The sequence below is a fragment of the Aythya ferina genome, assembly GCF_964211825.1.
Source record: "Aythya ferina genome assembly, chromosome: 3".
NCBI classification, from domain to species: Eukaryota; Metazoa; Chordata; class Aves; order Anseriformes; family Anatidae; genus Aythya; species Aythya ferina.
In genome coordinates this window covers 91,951,164-91,976,868 of record NC_140298.1, presented here as the reverse complement: position 1 = coordinate 91,976,868, position 25,705 = coordinate 91,951,164, and the positions used below count along the sequence as shown (strand labels likewise).

General features: G+C 37.5%; 1 protein-coding gene across 3 annotated transcripts in view; it reads right to left on the bottom strand.

The window, feature by feature from the left end:
- EYS (eyes shut homolog) overlaps positions 1 to 25,705 on the bottom strand; it is a 723,774-nt gene that overhangs the window by 46,643 nt on the left and 651,426 nt on the right. For all 3 annotated transcript variants that reach the window (XM_084512624.1, XM_084512623.1, XM_084512622.1), the window contains one exon: positions 12,306 to 12,478. In XM_084512624.1, coding sequence (XP_084368750.1) covers positions 12,306 to 12,478 — 173 coding nt within the window. The remainder of the gene's footprint in view (positions 1 to 12,305; positions 12,479 to 25,705) is intronic.

Sequence of the window (25,705 nt, the reverse complement as noted above, 5' to 3'; positions counted from 1 at the left end):
AGTCTGCAGAAAAACAGTGTGTACTGTCCCATTTATTAAGCACTACTTCACATTATGCCTTGTTCTGTGATTTCAAACAGGAGCCAGGAAATTTCCATATGAAATGGTTGTTTTGTCCTAATTACAACAAAACTGGCAACGATTTTGTTCTTCTCAACATAGTCTCATTGAACATAACCTCAGGTCTTAGATCTTTATGAGTCATGTGAATTTGAAGAAGAAACACAGCTCTCATATTTAAATCTGGTGTTGGCTGCAGTCCACTAGTATTTCCTCAGACTACCTCCACGTGGCTGAGGACAGATCAAGTTCTCCATTTTTTTTCTTCTCAGGAAGCTATGACAGATTGCTCCTTTAACATGGACTAACTTTCTTTCTTTCTTTCTTTCTTTCTTTCTTTCTTTCTTTCTTTCTTTCTTTCTTTCTTTCTTTCTTTCTTTTTCTTTCTTTCTTTCTTTCTTTCTTTCTTTCTTTCTTTCTTTCTTTCTTTCTTTCTTTCTTTTTCTTTCTTTCTTTCTTTCTTTCTTTCTTTCTTTCTTTCTTTCTTTCTTTCTTTCTTTCTTTCTTTCTTTCTTTCTTTTTTCCTTCCTTCCTTCCTTCCTTCCTTCCTTCCTTCCTTCCTTCCTTCCTTCCTTCCTTCCTTCCTTCCTTCCTTCCTTCCTTCCTTCCTTCCTTCCTTCCTTCCTTCCTTCCTTCCTTCCTTCCTTCCTTCCTTCCTCCCTCCCTCCCTCCCTCCCTCTCTCCCTCCCTCCCTCCTTTCCTCCCTTCCTCCCTTTCTTTCAAACATCTTACTCACAACAAAGAACATATCATATCTCTTTGGTAATTTAAACAAGAATTACAACCCATGTGCCATCAAATGTCAAAACCTTGACAGACATTGTCAAATAGGTTTAAAATACTTCTTAGAAATATCAGTTCAAAGTTTAATGGATGCCTCGGTGATAGTCAAGTTAGAAACACCTCGATAGAAGTGACATGTTTTGAAAAACACTGTGCAAAGGGGGAAGACCACACCAAAGCAGATGTATCAGAGAATGTCAATGTGACACATTACTTAAGAGTTCTTGAAGGCAGGACAGCTATTTCTGACAGGACCTTTAATGAATGGCTTACATCCATGACCTTTAACATGGATGTACCCTGAACAAACATCTATTCAGGGGAAGAAGATGGGAGCTCTTTCTTCAATCCAAATCACGATAAACATTCTGGTTCAGACCTTAACTACACTGCAATTTTACCTACACTTTGGGTACCCACTACTTGAGTATAAGAATTGAACTTTACTTTCATGTTCTTCATAAAGAGAAGGCTTACATGGCATCATAACTTATGCACTCTTACAAAAATAAATAAACAAATAATAAATCTGGTATGTAATAATTGTTTCTTTGTCACAATAAAAAATAAATCATTGGCATTTAATATTTGTTATACTTTTTTAATTTCACAGTATTACTTGCCTACTTCTATTTTATTTAATATTTATTTACAATAGGAAAGAGACATCTAGGTCCTAAGCCTCCCACCTGTTAGAAGCAATGTGCACAAGTACACCATGGGTGGCAGTGATCTGACCACTTGAGGGCATCTACGCTACAGATGTCCACGTAACAGCTGGCTACCCCAGGTTGTATGTTTTGTTGGTAGAAACATTAAGCACACTTAGGATGCAGTTTCTTTCATCTAAAACACATCACTTAAGTAGGTCAGGTGAATAGCATTCTAAAATGCTAATTTGACCCCACCAAGCACATAAACAGCCTTGGGCAGTAAGTCAGAGAAGAGTATTATAGACCTCTAAAGTTAGGTGGGATGAAGACTACCTTCTCTGTATCCTGCAACTACCTCCCAGCCCACATCTCCTTTGTTTTTGGTACCTGTTATGGTAAAACTGAATGATGAATGATTGAGAAATTCTGAAGTAGTTCTCTGTGAAATAAGGAAACTTTTTTTTTTTTTTTTCCCCCCTCTGGTTTTAAAGAATTGGAACTGTAGGACACTCAGAAACTAAATTATGTGTTCAAAGTGACACACAATGGCTGAAGTGGACTGAAGAACTGAGTATAGATGTCTAAACACCAAGCTAGAGCACAGCCACTAAGCATTCTTTGCATATTGAGCTTTTCAGTTTCTTACCCTGGGTGTCTGAGCCCAGCACCTTTCAAAATCCCTGACAAGATATAATTTTCTTAATTTGCATCTTTTGGCTACATGAACATCTCCTCTCATCATCTTGTCAGTACTAGGTTAAAGGTTGGACTAGATGATCTCAGAGGTCTTTTCCAACCATAATGATTCTATGATAATTAAATCCCTTTATGGCCTTTTTGCCCAGTTCTGAGTGTAACCGTGCATTTTTCTGGGGCTGTGAAGTACTCTCAATAACATATCCAGCATGTAGGCGCTTAAGGCATCCCTGCTGTGCTAGAGCTTCTGGATACAATAACAGACACCACCAACCAATGGCTTTTAGGATAAACAATTTATCTCAGAATAGCAGCACAGAAACAAACAAAAATCTGTAGTACAAATGCCCAGGTCAAAACGACAGTAAATCCAGTAATTCATTAATATTGGGCTAAGTGTAAAATTTGCATAACCCTGGTTATCAGAGAGGCCAACAGGCAGCAGGGCATGGCCTCTCCTCTGGATGAGGAAATCAGACACACTGACAAGTTTGGGGAATTTCAAATAACTCCCTGATTAGACTACCCTCCTTTATTGTTGGGTAGTGGAAGGACTACCTGAACTTGTCAAACAGCCCTCACATCCCACCCTTGCTCTGTTCTCTCCCCTGTGTGCACAGTACCTGAATGCTACCTGAAGTGGTGCACAACCATTGTATAGACCTATACTTACATCAGGCATGTAGTCACCAGACAAAGAAATACCACACAAGGAAACCATAGCATTATGCTCACAGGCATATTTTGTGAAAACCATTATAAGTTATTTTGTTTTAGTTCCTCACAGTTTTCTCCACAGTGTTGGAGCAGTTTCTGACACCTACTAAAAGTGAGCTGCAGTGTCTAATTAACTACCCTATCTTTAGCAGGCAGGTACACGCAGCAAGTGTTCATAAACAGTCCTCCCTATGGTGATCTCTGAAGGGTAAAAAGTATTTAGATATGTTAATTAATCCTGAGTCAAAAGCTTGCATTTCAGGCTAATCTAATAAATCTAACTTGTCAGAAGATACTTATCCATGTTTTATCTGTTTCTGGGTGGTTGCTTACAGTTTTATGCCACATTTTAAATCATGATTCTTCTCTGCACTAAGTGTTATTTATCAACAGGTCTTTATCCAATCACATCAAAACCTGAAAGGTTACGGTAAATATGTATTGGTGTAAAATGTTCAGTCTTTGAGATATCTTTCATACAATGACCTTCGTTAGTCTAAATTTAAAACAGACTACTTTGCCATACTCTTACATATTTTTAACTTAAAAATGCAACAAACAAAAAACCCACAACTATATGAAAAACACAGTAGGTGGTAAATTCATATCTAGTAATATAACTCCACCTTTTCCTTTTATTCTCTATCTTTTTTATTATAAATGTATGGAGCCAAGGTAGAAAATTGTGTAATCTTGAAGCCCTCTTTTCCTTGAGAAATAGTCCTTCAAAATGTTATTTTCAAAAGACTTATTGCTGAAGGAAGAGCAGAGGGCACAGATGTCTCCATTGGGCTCCATTGTTATTTTCCTTTTCCTGCCTAGCCACCATCCAAGCCAGATTCCCACACTTTTGCTTTTGCAGTATACAGTATGAAGTTATAAAGCACAGAGTTGTGTCCCAAAGGCTATTCTTATGAGCCATGCAAAGCCACACTCCAAATTAACTGTGCCTAAAACACAAACAGCTCTGACAGAGAACTTGAAGCCTTTTATCAACTTTTTTTGTCCTTGATCCCATCCTGTGTCTCTCTGTCAGTCTTATGCCATTTATCACTGTCCTATTCTGCATTCCCAGTACCAAACAGGTAATAAGGTATGATATGTCCCATTGACTCACAAACAAATAATGACAAATTATCCCATTATATAAATATATAAATACGGTTGGCTACCTACTTCCCTAGGACTGTACATCACATCAGAGGTGAATACAAAAGTGGGAGGTGAAAAAAGCAAGTATAGTTTGAAAAAAATCTTAACAAAGAGGAGAGAATAAAGTGACAAGGAAGAAAGAGAAAAATGGTTTCATTATCTTTGAATTTTCTGTTATGAGTTAAAATAAATGTTCCTTTCAGCATTCACTGCCAATACATCTTCGACCACAGCTTTACAATTCATTGTAAAAAACAAGACAGATGAATGGGATAAAAAAGAGGTGAAGACTTCAGACTGTAGAATTACAATCAGAGAAGCCAATTCTTTACATTATAATTGACAATCTCTGAACAGTTATCAGCTGAGTGCCTGGCTCCAGGATGAGCAGCCATATATATTTGGGGATGAGTATTAATCAATTCTCCTAAAAAACAACTCACATACTTGAGAAGACAATATTGAAATGGGAATAACTGGTAAACATATTTTCCAGCCTTCTAAGATGTATAAAAGTCTTCAGAAATGTGTCCTTTGTTGTCATGAAATTCTGCAGCCATCATTCCTTTTGCTGGTTTGCAGTACAGCTTTTAGTAAACAAAATCTTGCTCCTGAGCATAGAAATATGAATGAACAGAGAGAAAAATATTCCCTTTGCTGAGTTTACAAAAACATTTTAAGTGCTGCTGGTCTGTTCATGCTCTTACTCATCATGTTTCTAAGGAGGCAGCAAAAAGGACAGGTGTTTAATTGACAAGCTATGCTCCTAATGAAAGTGGCTGGCTTAACAAAGCAAAGCAAATTACAAATCAATTTCTATAAATCAATATATATTCACAATGGCCGATTTTAAATACAAATTTGCATGCAGACCTCTGGCACAGGGAAGGTACCTCTGTGCAGGTACCTCTGAGGTAGGAACCTCTTTCTGTGCATGGCATTACATTACAAGGTATCAAATCAGGGATTGCTGGCTGACAGGTGAAGGGAAGACAAACTTTCTGCTACAACTCCCCCGTCCTTTGTGCCTGGAAAGAAGTAGAGGGTTAGGGAGGACAGGGAGGTACTCAGGGACCAACAGTGGAAATGAGAGAGAAGGCTTGTTGTACAAACAGGTAACAGATACAGCAAAACTTGTGAAGGAGAGGTGAGATGAGCAAATTAAGCTGATATTTATTCTACGTAAAAAATGTTTTTCTTTAACAATCAACCCACTTTCCTTACCAGAAGCTCTGTGAAATGCAAGGAGGTAAAGGTAAGGGTGGCCTGAGCTGCAGGGAGGAGTTGTGCCAACTGGGAGTTCAAGGGTGTATTAGATGACCCATGATGTCTGGAAGACTATTGTATGAGGAGTTAGTGATCCACATAACGGCAAATTCAGGTGTGTGCTCCCCTCCAAGAAAAGTATCTCAAGCATTCATTTTATCTGTGTTGTGGGATCAGTGGTATAGTTATGTGGTATTGTTATGGAGCCCATGGGCCCTATTAGCTTAGCTTATTTCTGTAACTCTATGGAGTAGTAATTTTTTCACTTCTAAGTGGAAGCTGAGATTTGATACAAAACTGATTTCACTGCTCAAGGATGAAACTGAAAAACTGGTAACAGAGCAGTGACATCAAGTGTGTGCGTGTGACTGTGTGCATGTGTGTTTTGTACAATTTTTATGACATACCTTACTTTGGAGGGAAGGAAAGAGGGAAATTAAGGCCCAGATAATGATCCAGAAAATAAATTCACTTGAACAGGAGAAAAGAAATCCTGATCAGCATTCCCCAAAGTCTCTTACCACTGACCAAGAGCCTTGTGAGGCATTTTTTTTTATCTGAGGAAATTCCCCTTGGGCATCCATCGTCACTGAACTGCACAATTTAGTCTGCAGATGTAAAAAGCTCTGAAGGTGACATTGTGTGACAAACATAGCTGCAGAGAACACTTCACTTGCAGGCTGATTTTCACTCCACAGAGTTTGGAGCAAGTGGCTATTCCCACTTCAGCACTTCGAAATGAATTTTATACATGGGGGAATACATCCTACAGAAAACACAGGCCAGACCCTCTGGACTGGCAAACATTACCATAAATGTTGCTCAGAAATGTGTTGCAATGAACGTACTTACAGAGTGCTGTGAATACATGCTGGGCACAGCCCTTTTCAGTGTGTGTTCATCAAACACAATGTCACAGTTAGGATTCTATTTGATCTTGTCACAGTTATACCTTCACAAAGCAAAACTAAAATAAACTCCGCAGTTTGGTCTAAAAGACTGCAGTTTACACAATTACTCATCTTCGCAATGCACACTCCATTGAAATGCTTCTCTTTCTTTTAAACTTATCTCTGAGTATACAAAGTGCTTGCCCTTGACTCCTGAAGCACAAAATGCTTCCTATTATGACCAACAGCTTTTCAGAAGGGTCTAATTTCTTGTGTAATATATAATTAACCACATCAAGGGTTGAGAACTCCAGGTGTTCATTTCCATTCCTGGTGAATGAACCATTTGTATTTCATGTTTTTCCATGAGCATTTATGAGGCTATCACAACTCAGCAGTAGAGTGACACCTGGATATTTCCTCTTTATGGTTTCTGATTTTTTTTTATATTTGAATTTCTTACTTTATTTCAAACATACGGAGCTCATATTTTACAGACCATATCAGGTTCCTGTATGAGCCAGGGAATGACCCCAGATTGTACATGACTGCAGGTGTTGGAAAAGGAAAAGGAAAAGAGATGAAAGAGAAAGAGAAAGAGAAAGAGAAAGAGAAAGAGAAAGAGAAAGAGAAAGAGAAAGAGAAAGAGAAAGAGAAAGAGAAAGAGAAAGAGAAAGAAGAAACAGAAGGAAAGGCTGGCGACTGAGATCATAGCAACTGAAGTTTTTTTTTTTTTAATGTACAAGAATGGTGAACTCTCTTTAGTTTGACAAGTATTTTTAATAGTTTAGGCTAACTGAAAATACTTGACTTGCATTTCATATTAACCTTAGTAATTTGGCCACATTTATATTTAAATTTTTATAATTAGAATTCTCTTATATTTTAAAAGAGTTGAAGTATGGACATGTTTGAGCTCAGGCTTTCTCCTTGAGTGGAGGAAGGACTGCAATTTTTCATTTAGATCAGATCTTATGAAATGATAAATCTCTCCAGGTGACAGCGCATTCTAGTTCTAACCTAATCCTCATTTGTTTCCATAATGAGTTGTTGATATATCTTCCTGACCAACTTTTAAAAGTAAAAAAAAATAAATATATAGGAGGTATTTTAAAAATAGTTTCACAGAAAAAAAATGTTCTTAGCGCTGTTGGAGAATGTGTGTTCATTGGTCCGAAATGGTAAGATTTGCAAGCACTTTCATTCACCAGTGTGATCCTAAACACCAGAGTAGGAAGATACAGACACTTTCATTTACAATCTGCAAGAAACACAGTGTAAGCCAGTTTTTACTAAATTAAATGTAAAAGGAAATTTATCAGACCAGGACTTGAATTTTGGCTGCTTTTATACAAATCTACTAGCAATAACTGGTTTTGGTTTAAATGCTCTAGATCCCTTCATGTACAGCTTAAAAAAACTAAGTTACTTCAGAGACTGAGTCAAGCTGCTCATGCAGACATCGTCTCTGTTCCAAATTATTGTATATTGGTGATGTAAATTGCTAAATATTTTCCATTTTTTATTCCAGTGACTACAATCCTCTTTCAGGCTTCATTTTTTTTCATGAGAGCTTTTAACACCAGAAATCAATAGTCTTAGGTTATGTCATAAAAGCTTGCCCGTGACCCCAGAAAGCAGCACAGAGGCACCAGCTGGTGGTGGAACTCAATTAACACTCCACCCCAGATACCCGTGGCCCATCACAAGAGCCATCAGCCCACCACAGGCTCATCTCCACAAGCCCAGAGATGCACAGAGCCCAAAGGCAGGTGGAAAACCATATCAGGCTCCAGAAGAAGGGGCACCCTGTCTGGACTGTCCCAGGAGAGCCTCAGCCCCAGTGTCTAATCATGGCACCAACCATGATGCTGGAGTGGCTTTTGGACTGAGGGGGATTGCTGCCTGGGGGCATGGGACACATTGTGGGATCCAGGTGCATCTCCCCCAAAAGAGAGACCACAGGGAAGTCCCAGCCAGCTCTCGGGGGGGGGGGGGGGGGGGGCTTGTATACCCAGGTGCCAGCAACTGGGGAGACTGGGATCCATGGGCAGCTACCGGGCAGACTGAGGGTGTGAGCCCAGCTGTTGAGAGGATCCATTTTGTACCATCTCTTTATTTATTCTCACTGATAAGATCCATTTTGTACCATCTCTTTATTTATTCTCACTACCAGACCTCCATTGTGCTTAGCCAGAGTGGGGAGCAAGATGGGACCTTTGGTGTTCTCTTTGTGTGAGTGCTCTAAGTGTCCATCTGTGGTTTGTGTGGCTGGACAGGTATATATGTCCATGTGGGGTGTATATGTGTGCTCTTTGTGTGTATGCAGCTGGGAACATGTGCGGTGCGTTGGTACAGGTTGGACCTGGGTCATGGAGCTGCACCAGCCTCACCTCTACCAGGCTGCTGGATCCAGCCCAGTTCCCCTAACAAACAGCAGTGAAGTGCTTCTAAAACTGGTGATAGAGAGTAGAGCTGGGTACCTTTATATTAAGAAGCTTGAAAGGAGCCTAGTGATTTTATGTAATTGCAATTTAGTGTTCATGTCTTCCCATATTATCGTCCTCCCACTCACTGACCCATTACACCTTATCTATGTGGCTTCATGAGAGAGATTTCAATATGTAATGGTCAACGTGCAGTCAGAGTAACGTGGTCATCTAGTGATAAAAACAAGGAAAGATGTGTAGTGACAGATAATGCATCTTACTATTTTTATATCTGGAAAAATGGACATGCTTTTAGAAAGCTTTTCTTGATTTCTGAACTAGTATAATGTAACTAGTATAATAAACACAGAGCAATTGTTCCCAGCCTGGTTAGATTGCAGTATGCTTCATCTCCTTCAGAGACTGAAAAGTGCTTGTTAGCCCCAGGAGCTTGTCTATCTTCTCCATATTATATAGGTTAGTCTAATAAAAGTTACCCTCCATCTTTAAGTTTTTGCCTTGTTTGTCATTTGTATAATGCCATATAGTTTTCTCACTTTTAGAATGCTGTGCGTTCCACATTAAATGATGTATTTTTAACACATGCCAGTTTTTCTCTCCCCCCCCCCAATGGTGACAACAGTTTTATTATCATATTCTCTTACATATCTGTAAAGTTTCATGTTGTTCTTAGTGTGACTTAACTCAACTGGTAGCACTTGAAACTCTGACACAGGCAAGACCTGTAGCAGTGGGCTCATTTGTGGCTCTGTCAACATCTTGAGTTCCTTTTACTTTGTCTTTTGTAAATAATATCTAGTGACAAATAAACATACTAGGGTTTAAACATGATAGGTTCATCAACATTAATGAAGACCATCAATTATTTGATAAATAGCTAGGAGAAACAGCTTTTCTTCAGTTTCAGACACAAAGTAGCATGAATTTGGTGACTAATCTCAATAGTAGAGACAATGTTATTTCTGTGTCTTGAACAGGAGAAAAATAAATATGCATGCATCTAGTCTTTAAATTTTACGGACTATTTCTTTCTAATAAATTTATTATCTGGGCCACTCATTTTGTTAGAGTAAACAAAGTTGGCTTCTGTTTCTAATGCAATTTATATTGTTCCACAATTGTAATTAGGCAATCTATCATTATCTCCAAATGCCACACCAAATGTATAGCTTTGGTTTTGCTAGCACTATTCCTAAGGCTGTACCCAGCATTCACTGCATTTTGTTTCACACCTCTTTGTTCAGTTTTAGTTTATGTGACCAAAAGACCTTTTGCAGCTCATTTTAACTTTCAGAGCAACTTAACAAGATTTGTATCTGTGCTTACTTTATTTCTGTTCCTTCTAAACTCTTAAGACAGAGCTTGGTGGAATAATTTTTCATATTTCAATAATTTTTTGTTGCAGACTTATTCACCCTAAAAGATTTATACTCTGACCTACTAAGTTATTTTTTTCTCCCCCATTTTTCTTTCTTATAGTGATGCTCCAGAAAAAGTTTTCCCTTTTCACATAATAAAATTTCATCCTTTCTGTGCTTTCATATGCTTTAGGTTTGTAGTCTAACCAAACTCATGAATTTGTGTATTTTCAGTTTACACTAGAGACAGCTGACTACAAAGAGTTGTGGAAGAACCTAGTAAATTGAGGCAGATGACAGAAACAGTCCTAGCCTGACACATAGAATGGTGTGCTCTGAACTTGCTGTCAGCAAAGGAAGAAGAGTTTTAGGAGTTTTAATAGGTGGTTTTGTGAAAACCTCAGCATACTTATAAAAAGAAATAGAGTACAAGAAATGATTAAGAAAAAGACATAGTCCTTTTGACAGAAAAATATCAAACACTGTGGCATTATCACACCTTGAATATTGAGGTCACCTCTGGACCCTCATCTTAAAAAGGATGCAGTAGAACTGAAAAGGAACAGAGTAGGCAGTCTGGATACAGCCTGGCTGGTGTACCAAGACTAAGGAAACAGTCTGGATTCTTTAGAAATCATTTTGTGAGGCTTATAATGAGGATGCCTAAAATCAGGAAAGGCATGCATAAAGTTAACAGGGAACATTCACAAAACAGGGAACAAGTTTAAAAGATCTGTTCTGACACAAATCTTGACACATTAAGGTCATTGGATGCATTCCAATGTGTCATTGCAATTGACACATGCAAGCAAATACATGGCAGTACTTCTGCGCATGCTACACATGTACATCTGGAGTCATTTGTTGCAAGATGTTGTATATCAAATTTATACGGGCTCAAAGACCAATTAGAGAAGTGTGTAGAAGAAAAGAAATCTATCAAGGGCTAAGTGATACCCATACACTAACCCCAGCACATGAAGTCCCAATACTCCAGACAGAAAAATACCAATACATTTTATACACTTATCTACACACTTACTATTGGCTATCAAGTGTCAGGGTGAAATTAAATGATGGATAAAACCTAAAAGTTCTACTGAAAAGTATGGAAATTTCTTCTAATTGACATTTTAAATAAGAGGTAAACATTTGTGATATGATGAAAAAGACAATGCAATCCTTTGATCTGACCTGAACATTACCTCATATTAATTTTGAAAAGCATTTCAAATGCACTTCTGAATCAGCTCAGAATCAGGAATTATTTTCTATATGCAGATCTGTCAATCATTACTTGTCATTACATTTTTAATTTGTTCTTTCTGACCTGAGAAATTCATCACATTGTAACACCTGGTAGTATCTTTATAACCCAGACAGTACTGTTTATATAATCTTTTTATATACAACATGTACAAAGTCATGCTTCCCTAAGTACAGCAAAATTAAACTACAGGAGAAAATGTTTTGTCCAAAGAAGTTCTCAGTCAAATATTTTTCTCAGGTTTTCCTAAGGCAAATTACTAAAACATCAGCCACTACCCCGTATTTCCTGGCTTGTCTACTCAGTTATGGGCCCCTCAGTACCAGAAGGACAATGAGGCCCTGGAGCATGTCCAGAGAAGGGCTTTGAAGCTGGTGAAGGGCCTAGAACACAACTCCAGGCTGAGATACTGAGGGAACTGGGGTTGTTTAGTCTTGGGAAGAGAAGGCTCAGGGGAAACCAATTTGCTCTCTACAGTTACCTGAAAGGAAAGTGTGGGGAGCTGGGGTTTGGCCTCTTTTTGCAGATAACTAGCAACAGGGCTAGAGGGAATGGCCTCAAATTGTGCCAGGGGAAATTTAGGTTGGAAATTAGGAGGCATTTCTTCTCAGAAAGAGCAGTCAGGCATTGGAATGGTTTGCCCAGGGAGGTGGTGGAGTCGCCATCCGTGGGGGTATTCAAGGAAAGGTTGGACCTGGTGCTTAGGGACATGGTTTAGCGGGTGATATCGGTAGGGGTATGGTTGGGCCAAATGATCTTGGAGGTATTTTCCAACGTTTTCTATCATTTTGTGATTTTTCTGTCTCCCTTCCTGTTTTATGAAACAACATGCAGAGCAGGTGCTCAGCTCAGGCATTCTTTGCTTGGGACTGGGCATTGGGTAGGAAACAATGAAAGTGGGGAAGTGGTCACTTACAGTGTTTTGTCTTCAAAGTATTTAACTTGTTTCTTACCACAACTTCTGTGAATGATAAAAACATTGTTGTAAGAAAGATGAAGCATACAGTTCTTACCATCACTGCAGAGGATGCCAGATCTTCCATATGGACAAAGGCAAACAGCATCTCGCCCGGACTTTGGAAAACATGTAGCTCCGTTTCCACATGGATTTTTATCACAAGTCATGAACTGGCAGAGCTTTCCAGAGTAGGGTTTAGGGCATTCACAAAACCAATTTTCTGCATCACTGGAAAATTTAAATTAAAAACAAAACAAAAAATGTAAACATATTTGAGAAAGGATGGGTTTTATTCTCACAGAAAATCAGTGACATTTGACTTATGAGTGTAATATATTTCTTTGTATTTGTCCTCCTTTTTTTTTTTCTTGTGTACCTGGCATTGGAGATGTCAGAATGTTTTCTGTGTGACTTGAGTTGACAGGTTCTTTTTTGTTTTATATTTTAATTTAGTTTTCCTTTCATGGTAAAACACATGACTTTTTCTGATGAGTCTCGTTAGTTATTTGTGCTGCTGCTTTCATAACATGGTCAAAATAACAGCTAAAGAAAAATATCTCTTCTATCATGTCTCAGAAAAAAAGGAAAGAAGGAAAAACAAGATATTCAAAGGTACTAGTTTACTTTGCAAACCATTTGTACATTCAGGTATTACCTACAGGTCTTGATAACACAGTAAAGGAAAACTGAAATATGAATACTTACAGTGGTGATTATATTGAAAGTGAACCAGAATAAACAGGAAATATCTCTGCTTTCATATATCTTATGTTCTCAACTATGAAAAAAATATTAGAATAGACAAGGGAAAAAATAAGTGCCAATAAGTCTCAAGGGGTAAGAATGTGCATATTCTGTTTTTATGAAGTATCTTTTTAGTATGCAAGGACAGCACAGTGGCAGATACAGTCTGGAAATAAAAATCAAATAGGAATACATGGAGTGTAAGGCATTCCTGTCTACCACTTGGTATAAATATCATTTCATTAAAGGCTTTATTTGATTTTCCCCTTGTTTTATGTCTGAAATCAGATGACAGCTAGATAGGTCAGTTTATGTGATTACTACACATCTTCAGTATTGAACAGAAACATGTCTTATACTTGATAAGGTCACATGTGCCCACGGGTATGAATGCAGAAGACATGATGTGAGCTATGTCAAACCACAGCCATTTTATTTTTCCTGATAATAGTATAATCATTAGGAATTTCAGTGGTGATATACGAAACAAATGTGATTTTTAAAAATGTGTCCGCTGCTTACAGTATCCATGCAATCAGGTTAGAGAAAATAATCTGGCTCTGAGAGAACTGCTGCATTTTTTTTTTTAAAAAAGGAAATAAGGGAGTCTTGTGACAGCCTGTGCATAGCAGTTGATTAGTATATTTCTAAACTGACCACCCGCAGTTCTGGGGAGCGAGAATCTCATCTGGAAAGTCTACCAGAATGAATCTCATGAATAATGCCTCCAGACACCTTTGCAAAAGAAAATTGCTATCAGCTGCAATAATAAATTTCTGTGTGTAGCCTATTCTATTTATAGATCTGCTGCAGACACTGGGACAGGAATGTAAATGAGGTACTGGGATGCCTTCACTTGTGCAGCATCAAAAAGCCTGCTTTCAGCTGTTTCAATATCATCATTACATAGTTTAGCTAATTGAAAAAGCAACAATAAACTGAATTATTCCTGGAAATCTACAATTGACACTGATGATCTTCTCTAAAATCAGTTATCAAATGTGTGTGTTTGTTTGTAGAGGAGAAGAAAGATCATCACTGCTGACTGCCAAAATACAGAGACTTTAGTCTTCACCTTTAAAAAAAAAGAAATGTAATATATTGTTTTATTGAACTATGTATATCAATATTTGTCATTTCTTCTGTAGTCTTATTTTTAGTGCTGTACAGACGATTAAAAATAACAAGACTCACCAAAAATGGTGAGGAATGTATTTATTATTATAAAAATGAGAAATGTCCTAACATTTTACTGTTTTTAAAACAATACTGTTTTACCATTTACATCAACAGTAAATATAATAACAAAATATAATAACCCTAATGACAAAGAAGGGTGATTCCCAATGAGGCAAAGAAAACAGTTTTTAAAAAGTTCTCCAAAATAACACAAAGCTTGAAAATATCAAGCTTTGTGTTTATTTTGTTTATTCAGTGTTAATCACACTGAATAAATATTACAACCAATTCACAAGAATTAGTGTACTGAAATACAAAATCCCAAATGACTTATTATTCTCTCTCGAAGCAGTCTGTTTCTGTACTTGGTTTCAAAAAGGACAAGGTCCCTTATATTCTGCTGAATTCATTTCAGCTGGAAAGAGCACAAAAATGCTTCAATGACTAGGGAGTTCGCTTCTCCCAGGTGGTTTTCACAATTTCATGGTATCCTGCCATTCTTTATAAATGCATGAAGAGAATGAAAAGGGGCAGCAAATCTGAATAGTAGTATCTTTTGCTTATACCATACACCTATAATGGCTCCTAGAAAAAGTCATTGGATAAATGTGGGCTGAATGTATAAATATTGCCCAATAGAACCACTGTGGAAAATACCAGAATTTTGAGGCTGCAAAATTGGAAAGAAATTTAGAATGTTTTGCAGAAATGTTTCATGTCTACATTTGTGTTTCTGTTCAGATCCAGAGAGTGATTTTGAAGCTAATCTCTTTGTTGTCCCTATTTGAAATGCTTTGGAGTGATCTGAAGAATACATGAACTCCGTTTCAGATGAACCCAACCCATAAGACTGTCTCACACCTCAGGTACTCCAGCTGCTAATGGGCGTCCATAGCATGGGGCCAGACCAGATTGTGTGTGTTAAAGCTCCTTGAAACAAGGTGTAGTAAGGATGTTGTCCTCAGCACTTAGGTGCCCTGTAAAACTACTCCTATTGAACTGCATTATCTGCTAATATAGACACAGATTTACAGATGCAGTCCTCAAAAGAAAATCAGACAGAGATGGTATATATTATATACATAAAAAAAAGCCCCAGATTTTAAACTCGGGCTACTCCTGAAGTAGATAAAGAACAAAACAAGCATCCAGAATTGTATGAAGGAGGAATGTCACAATGAATGAGAGAAAATGGGAGAAGAGAGAAATACCATGGAAATGGAGTGGAAGAGACAAGAGCAACACTCCTAGGGCACTGTCACCTCATGTCACCAGCCTTACGGTATATGAAGTAGCATGCGTAGGGAAGATGAACTGTTCTCCCACCTTCTTACAGTCCTCTTCTGAAATGGTAAGGGGTATACTTTTCATTACCATTTCCCATGTTAAAATATTTCTTTGATCTTTGAGGTAGACCTTGGCTTGGAAAGAAAATCATCAAGAAGCATGTGCAAGATCTGACACGACATTGGTAATTCAGTAATAAAAATTCTTCCCCTTGAATCTTTACTGGAATCATCAGTGCTCTGAGCTAATGAATTAACTCAGTGCTCTGAGTTAATGAAATCAAAGTTTTGCATAAGAGTGCCACCTTTGGGATGACAACACAGTTTTTGATAGCTTAGTGTTTTTAAATTTTGCACAATGCAGAGGAAATTATTATAACGTGATAATACTGTGTCACAGCGGTATTTAATTACAGTTTTTGACTTTTAAACTAATTCCCTTTTTGAAAACAATATTACAATTCCTCTGTATAACGTATCACAGACATCATTTATACTACGGTGATGCAGTGGTGTGGTTCTCCAAAGCACACTACAGTCTCCTATAGGCCTGTGTTTCTTCCATCTATAAAGGTGGAATACCACTACTTACAGAGCCCACAAGTGTTCTGTGATCCCCACTGAAAGCACTGCATGTGCCATTTGCCTACCTGTATGTGAGAGGGCTTCCCTGAAAGTGAATGTACGCAACACCCTTTAATCATGACAGTGCTAAAGTAAGAATTTTAAAAAATGCTTGTTGTAGTGGGTTCAATATTTAATGATGCAAGTTCTTTTACTGCTATCACTATATTATCTGAGATAAAGATATAAAAATTGAAGGAAACAGCTTCCCAAGCTACTTCAGTTAATAAATAATAGATATAATTCCATTTATTTTAAAGTTATTACCATTATTTATTACCACTGCCATTAAAAAAAAAAAAAAGGAAACTTAAAGGAGCATCGTACTTTGCCAGTTTAATTTGAATTACACTTCATGCAAAGACTTGTTAAATCTTCTTTTAGAAAATACTTGAATAATGTAAAAGTGATTAGGTTCTTCTTCTGAAAGCTTTGTGTAATAGACAAATCCACAGAAACTCATTGCAACCAGAAGGATAACCGTATCCCATCAATAATCTTAAAAATATCAAAGGACAATACATAAAAGAGGCATTTCTTCCTTGTGCACAGCAGGTGATTTTCTAGTATATAATATATCTGCCAATCTTTCCTTGTATTATACAGCTCCAAAAATCAATTCAGCTTTCCTGCTGCTTTGGTACTTTCAGCCAGGTTTCCTCAATTATGGTATCTTCTCTAGATCTGAGTGCTTTTGTTAGCTTTACTGTTTTGAATCCTTTTTCCCCTATCAGGAATTATTATTCTGCAAGCTCTGGTGATTCACTTTAAATTTCCTTTCCTTTCACTGAAAGTACTTTCTAAACTGTTTCTCTTTGTATAAACAACTACTGACAAGCTCTCTTTAAACCAAGTCTAAATCACTTGTGAACAAAATTGCTTTTGAAAACTCCTAGGAAAAATACTTCCAGATTGGTTGGGTGCACTCATGAAAAAAAGGTTTTGCTCTAAATTTTGTTTGAGGCAGGTTTACTCTCACTGTTATGCTGGTTCTAGCATGGACTAAATGGCCTCTGATTCTACTGCAGATCTCACACTTAAGCTGTATCTCCAAATTCTTTGATCCATGTTAAAAGTATTAGAGTGGGAAGGATCCATTTTCACTTCAAAATGGAGAAAAGGAGTGACAAAAAGGTTTCAGCACTTTCTTTGCCTGCTGCCAATATACAAGAGACTCTTGCATATAAAATCGTTCAGCTCAAATGAAAAAAAAAATAATTATAAAATCAAATTAAGAAATTTAATTAAACAGATGCTTAATCCATCTCAGGCAAATAACAACAAGCATCTGCTCAATCTTATCATTTTTAAGCATGTATGACCTTCCTCAAACAAGAATACACTCCTGAAATGATACCTAAGCTTCAGAAAGTTCACTGAATTCATGTTGGTGTTACTTACATCATGTTGGTGAAATACTGAAATCATGTTGGTGAGACTTACATGTATTAGCCCTTCCCCAGTCTCCTCAGACTTTTCAATTCTTTCCTGTCCTTGGGTTGTATGGGACAAATGTTAAATAGATTTTATCATCTGCTAAAATGTATTTATGAAAATTCAAATGAAAAAAATGCTGAAAGGCAATGATTTTGATAATTAAAAACTAGCACTTTATGGAACACAGACAGGACAAAGTAGACAAAGTAGTAGACAGATCTCTAACACATGAAAGCAAAAAGCTGCATAACTCCTATTTGTCCTTTGAAAATCTCTCATAATTCTTCTATGACAGCAAGTTTGCAATCACTCCCAGCAGTGCCCTAATCAACCTTTGCTTCAATATATTTACAACTTGCAAGCAGACTCACCAGCACTGTATCGAAAACAGTAACGCTGAACATTAGCATGTATCATATTGCTTCTTGCCCTGTTTTCATTAAAGTAGCATTGTATACTATTAATCATTTCTGTTAGAATTTTGAAGAAATCTTTTAGCACAAAACCATTAATCACTGCAACATTAGATGAATTTATAGCTTGTAGAACTATGTAATTTAGTAATTTCAAAGGTTTCAATGTTTCTTCACAGAGCAACTATAGTTTGTTACACTGATTGTGAGATGGATAATAACAAAATTGATGAACAAAACTGTGAATAATTTGCAAAATAACAGCATTTATTTTAAATTCACAGCATAATACTTTTGAACTATAAAGGGTTTAATCTAAATCCAGAAACAGCAGACTGTAGAAAGAGGTATAATTTGTGTAAATCCAGTGTTCATTATGCTTTCTTTCTCAGTTTCTTCCTAACAATTTTTTCTGTTTCTAAACCAGATTTTTTTTTATTTATGCAAACTCTATCCAGCCCATTGTGAATTCAATTTATGGAAAGAAGTTTTCATAACCACCTCTTCAGTGCTGTGTCTCTAGTTCTTCTACCAATTTGTAACTCCAATAATCAGTGGCTCAGCATTTTCTTATCCATTTAGCACCCATTACCTTTTGTGTTTGAAAAACATTTCTAACCATAAGCAGTTCATCATCAGTACTTTCTTAGAGGTTTGGTCTATGTACAAGGCTTGGAGCCAGGAATTGGTAGGAATTCACACAAAAGTGTAAGTTACGCTTCGAATTTTCACTGTTCTCACAGCAAATGGTGCTGTTCACACAATTACTTCCCAATACCTCATGTATATTCAATTGGACAACCTTCTTTTTAATCCTAGGTACAATCTCAAGTTATTCTAGTTTCACCTCAGCCTCTGAACTTCCTGTTTCTATCTTAAAAATAAAAATAATAATAATTAAAAAAGAGATAATTTCAAAATATGCATGCAACAGTGTAACACAATAATACTTTTCCAATAATATTTTAACATTAATGAGGTCACCATATCTCTCCTGTTTGATTATTCAAAGCTTGTGTGTGATTTCTCATTTTTAACTGTATTTATTTATGTTGGCTATCTATCTATCTGGGAGCTTGCTGTTTTCTTCTGATTCTTTCATGTGACATAAGAGAAGGTCTCTTTCTTCCTCCCTTTTTGAGATTCACTTGCTTCCCCACTGTACTCCAGATGTCTTCCTGTACTATCAAGAATAAGAGAGGGGAAGAAAGCCACAGACACGTCTCCTTGTGCATCCTTTCTTTGGGGTGCCCCAGCTCTCAGAAGCTGGAAGAAATCCCCGCAGCACAGGATTTCTTTTTATACAATAATTGAGCTGTGCTCAATTTTTAAGTTTTAAAGAAAACTTCGTAGCTTCCCTCTGCCCACGGTTCTATCTGAATATCTACAGTTAATTCAGATTATGCTCATTCTTTAAGTGACATCAAAAGTAGGTCACAAAAATGGAAAACAAAAAGAATTAGGAGCAAGCACATTTGAAGGACCAAATCTTCACCTGTCTACCAATTATTATCCTACTGCAAATTAAAGGTAACATATAGCAGACTGCACAAGCCTTTTACAAAGACTAATTACCTAAGCTTGTACAACTTTTTGAATGTAAGAAGTGTAAGAGAAGTGCTGAGTACCAGAACTACTGACAACACTGATTGAAGTCAAAAGTCAGCAATCACTGTGTGCTTTCATTTACTTTTACAATATAGTTTTTATCAATAGCTTCAGTTTTGTCTTGTAGGTTGACCTTTTACTTTGCCTGCTGCCTCAGCTTTGAATTTTACACATTTCTGGATGATGGCTATGAATTATGAAGGGTATAAGGTGCCCTAAAAACTGTGAAATCAAATGCTTTAAAATTGAGAGTTGGCATTTTTCAAACGTGCAAGAACTACCACAGTTAGAAATGTTCTATTCTTGAAAATTGGCATAGCTGGATGACATACCAGACTAAACTAATGCAGACAAACTTTAATCTAATTAGCACAGTTACCAGCTGTAGTAAAAACATAGCAGGATGTTTCATCCTGACTGCTAATCCGTCAGGGAAAGCAGGGTATGTTCTCAGTTTACTAGCACGTATTGACATTACTATGCATTCTCTCTTCATGTAAATTATCTTGGTTGTTCCTTTTCTACAGCCATTATCTCTTTATTTTGTTTTATAGGCATGCCCTTTGTGTATCTGTAGAAATGAGCACAGAGGGAGCTGTGATGCTTGTGGTCGCACTTTTGTTTTGAAGTTAGCACATAAAGGCAGTGAGAGTGCCTAAGGAAAATGGAAGAAAAATGCACAGAAAAAATAAGACAGAGGCATACTGCAGAAGATAGAGTACCTTTTAACCCTTTCTATTTACTTTCTTCTGTCAACTTATAATAAGCATAGTTGCCAAATCCATATCAGCTGCAAAATTGATGTAAAAATGTCTTCCTTTGATATCAATACTCCTACCAGTAAAACACACATTAGAGCTAGTTAGCATGATTTGCTGTTCAAACAGTTTGACTAACAGGTTGGAGAAGACATTTAAACATCCTGTTTCTGGACACGAAAGGACTTACTAATAATGCCAGTAGTGCTTGGAGTTTTCCTAAACTTCTTGGCTCAGTTGGTTAAATAAGGATGGCTCTACTGAAATCTGTGGTGCTCCTGAAAAGTCACAGCTTTGGATGTAGACTGTAACATATAGCAGGAAAAATTACAATTGGAAATATAATTTGGGGGTACTCATTTTCTACTTCTAGACTGCTAATGCTTTAATATTAAAATTATATTGACAAAGAGCAAAAGTGACTCAGGAGTACCAACTAGAAGCTGAGTTCTCACTGTTTCTGTTATGTCCCTGATCAAAGGCATGGGTGGGTACCTACTGATTGCTCTTAGTCCAGACCAAAAGATTTACTCTTGCATTGCTAGCTGCAAAGAGGAAGTGAAAAATGCTCCCAAAAGTATTCTGAAAGACTCTTGTGCTTAAAGACTAACTTAGAGCATGGCCTGGAATCTAAAGTTTATTTGAGACCTATACCAAAAATTGCACTAGAATTATGAGACAGATATGTAGAAATTAAAAATACAAACGGCACTCTGCTAACCAAATGAATTATACAATTATTAATCAAACAAAAACAACTTCTCTGTTAACTGATTCCATTTTCTGACATGCTTTGTAAAGGCTTTTTAAGAGGTTCAGGACTGGAAGCAGTTCCCTGGAGTTGAGGTCCCCAAACAACTAAACAGCTTTCACATCAAAGAGCATGTTTCTCTCGAATTCTACCCGTGACTGAATCTCCAACACAATAGCTTTTAACTTGTTGAAGCATCAGACCACTGTGTGAATGTTCAGTTTGTGTCTGAACCAGCTGACTGGTTTCATGAGGATCATAATCTTCAGCACAGTAGCAGATGCTTTAATGCAGACAAAAATCTCCATGAAACCACTTAGCAACTACAGAAACTGGTAAAACACCTGAATTCTTTGATGTTAAGTCCTGTTCCTTGTTTGAAAAGAAAAATAAATAAATAAATAAATGTTGCTTTCTTTACTCAAGGGCTTGAAAAGCTAATACACAAAAATATATTGTGTGACAGCAGGATGTACTATAAATCAAATGTCTCCAACATCAAAATACAAATCTTGTATTTGTGTGCACAGTCAGAAATCAATTTGTATGTGTGTGGTATATCGAAGAAAAAGGTGAAAGACTGGAATTTCTTCTTGTTTTCACTTTAATTTTTGGATGTAATTTGTGAAATTACGACTGTTGATATTCACTTAGAACATTTTATATATGATCTATATAAATGTGGTATGCCATACTCGTAACACCATAATTTGTTAGGACAATTTGGTATTGATTCACCTATGAAATAACAACTTATCAGATCTTCACCTGCAACTGATACAAAGCATGGCTGGTTATAAGCATTTATTAATCATTTTTTTTTTTCTACTGGATTACTTTAAAATATAAAATCAGCAATCATAATTATTTCATTAGCAAATTCCTTTTACATCCCCCCTTCCTTCTGTATTTGCACTACCATTTCTTTTTTAAGGTGTCAGAGATGAGTGACAAAGCTGTTTTTAAATATGTTAGTACTCTTAATATTTTAATTTGTCACACAGCAATAATATTCAGGTCACAATGGTATTTATGGGAAGGGGATCACTGGCAGTGGTTTCTGCTAATGCAACTGAACACAAAATATCTTAGTTGGGATTGAATTTGTATTGTGATTATAAAGAAAGCAGGAACAGTCTGTGTTGCAGCTGTAAGAAACTGGCTTGAGTCCTCTAAGACTGTGCACTGCATAAAATCTTTTCCTATAGAAATTTCTGTAGCTTGGATGGCTGCCTTTAAATGTATTTTCTGTGTGTAATATAATTCTGTGTCTGCTAGTATAATCTAAAACACTGTCTATGCCAAGGTATCATTTACGTGTTTCCTATGTTCCAGCAATTGGATTTATGCTAGACTAAAAATCGCAGCACTGGAAGAATGGAGTGATTCATTGCTGGAGTGTTTCTATGGCAAGCCTTTCTCTGCTATAATTGTTCAACTCCACAGGTGGTAGCTATGGCAGCATCACTTGTGCAGAGAGAATATCACACAGTATCTGTTTTAAGGAAGGTAAAATTTGTCATTGCTAAAAACAATCTTACACAGAACAATGCTTATATATATGGCATTAATTACACTGTTGCTATTAAAGACTAACCCGTGTACAGTGAGAGTATCTGTAATAAAACCTGTAAGCAGAAAAAAGAACTAATAGACAGACTTTGTAAACAAACATAATTTGAAGCTGTCCAAGTAAAAGTTATAAGTAACATACATTATAGAAGTGGTTAACAAGGCTTAAAAAAAGTCTGTAATATATACAATTATAACTCATTTTTTGGAATATTTGTCTGTTTTGTCTAAGGGCAACATTGCTCTTCTGATTGGTGTAATTATGTCCCAAACATGCAAGCTAATATATTTTACATAGGACTCCATAAATCTAAAATTTTAGGGAAGACAAAGAAAACATAGCTTTTGTGGAGCTTTTTTTACACTCATTTATCAAATATCTTTTTGTATACCTAGCTAAGATCTGCTGCTTATGCAACACAACAAGATGCAAGAAGCCCTAGCGCAAGGAATTCATCTAAAAATCCCCTAGCATAAATCACACAGGATCACAAATCATTCATCAATCACCCCTTCATACATCACCGCCTGCCAGAGGATGGTCAACAGTGTGCCCTCACTCCTTAAACAGTTGCAGCCAGTGCCTGAAATAGCATTATGTGCTGCTTTATGAAGGTTAAGTATCCTGGAGAAAAGGCATTGTCCTCTTACTACCCAAGCTATTAAAAAGCCACATCCTCCATTGATCATCATTTCAATGAGTACCTTGCTCTGCAGTCCGTGTGTTCCTGCCTGTCAGGCAGTGCAGCTCTCTGAAGAACACAACCTGCAGCACATTGCTACCACCTGTCATATGGCAACAGCAGGGTTTTTCCAAATGCACTCCAGAGGCACTGTGAGAAAGCCCTAAATCACACTTTATTGAACCCAACCTGATGAAAAGCAAAACAAAACAAAACAAAACAACAAAAAATCCATCTCACTGTCCTAGAAGAAATAAGCACAATGTTCACAGAGGCTCAGAGGATTCGCAGCTGTGCTCTGACTTATGAATGAAAGCTGGTGATCTCACAGCAAAAGAGTTGTGGTTGATGAGACAATATTGTGCAACCTTTCTTTTTGGAGATACAAAAAAGAACTGGCGATCTATCTGACCTACACTTGGTGATGTTCCTTCCCAACTCTCCAAAGAACCTCAAAACCCTTTCTTCCTACAGGCAGACAAAGCCGTGCTCCCTTTTAGCTTACCTGACATGTACTCTTGAAAATCAAACTTTTTGCTTCTAAGACCTTACTTGTGGCCAGGATACACTGACACTGGGCTATGTCTCCTCATCTGAAGCAGTGAGGAGTACTAGAGACTCTTGTCATTTCTACTTTTGCTATTCTAGCAGTGTTTCCAAAATTAAGAATTTTAAAATGTTGTAAGAGGCAAAGAGAAACGAGGTGAAAAGTCCAGATATTACACTCCATCACATTTGGCAGCAAAATAGAAGAGTGAAAAGATTTTTTCCCCCTAGAGAATGTTTTGTATTAGACATACCGATATTTTTTAAGCTAACCTTTACAATTATTTTCCTTTAGTTATCACCACAACACTTCTGTTGCTGCAAATATTTCACACTGATGAGATGTCTGCTTTGTGACAGATATTAGAAAAAACACTGATTTAATTTTCCTCTGAATTTTATGCAAGATTTGAAAAGCATGAGATTTTTTTTTTTTTTTTCCTGGGAGCTGGCACTTGCTAGAGACTAGCCAGATCACTCATGCCTTAAATTTAAGTCAAAGTTTGTACTTCATTTGTTCATAGTCTCTCCTTCCCACAACAGAAAGAAGCAAATTGCTGCTGAAGGGACAAACAGTAAGGACACTCTCTAAATCCTAAACTAGCCACAAGGCATCATACGTAACATTGTCTGATTTTATACATTGCTCCATTACCAAGGTAAAATCTACTGGCTTATATTTCACTGTTCACAACTATTGCAACAGACCAGAGAACAAGGCCCTCTACATTTTTTCCATCTGGCTGTGCTGGTGTTGGTTAGGATGGAGTTCGTATTATTCAGAGCAGCCCGTATGGTGCTGGCTTTTAGACTGATGACCAAAACAGTCCAAACCAGCTACGTCCCTGTGCTGTAGCTATGGCTAAGCAGTGTTTGCACACCTCCAGGGTTTCCTCTGCCTCTCTCTCTGCCCCCCAGCACATAGGTTGCAGGTGGGCAAGAGACTGGGAGGGGACACAGCCAGGACAGCTGACCCAGGCTGACCAAAGGGATGTCCCACACCACACAACACCATGCCCAGCTGCAAAACTGGGCACAGGGGAGTTTTCCCAAAGGTGCCATTGCTCAGGGGTGGCCTGGGCATTGGTCTGCTGGTTGTGAGTGCTTACTTTTGCATCACAGTTTTTCTCTTCCTTTTTTCCCCTCCACTTATTAAACTGCCTCTATCTCAACCCATGAGTTTTCTTGCTTTTGCCCTTCCAGTTCTCTCTTACCCTGCTGGAGGCAAGTAACCCAGGAATGGGGTGGGGGCTCACCTGCTGGCCAGGATCAACCCTCTGCGGTGAATTAACTAACAAATCCCAAATGGGCCCACAAGTTATTGTAGCAGGAATGGCAATACAGTCACTCTGGAGGAGTTTTTATTTAGCAGGCTATTCAAGGAGAAATAATGTGGCCCAAAGACTGGAAAATCTGGACATTGCAAGGGACATTAACTTCCTGCAGTTCTTCCCTATTTTGATAACAACACACATTTGTCAGCGTGAGTTCACCAGCAGGTCAGGGTTTGTGTGACAACCAGGCTGCAATGCATTTAATCAAGGAATAGATAGTAGAAATCCTGCATATCCTTAAAGGCTTTCATACTTTATTTTGATCCTGTCTCTGCTGGCTCACAGAGCACAGCAGCTCCTTGCCTGGGCTCTGTGATGACAAACACAGAAAACCCAGCCCCTGGAGTCAGTACAAATCCCAGTGTCATGCCCACAGAGCTGTGAATATGTCCTTGATGTTGACACGAAGCAGGGGCGAGCAGCACACCTAAATACACAGTTCATTCTGGCTTAGGGGAGTCCTTGAAAGCCAGGAACAAGAAGGATTGCAGGGCAGGAAGGCTGCACACTACCAGGGGAG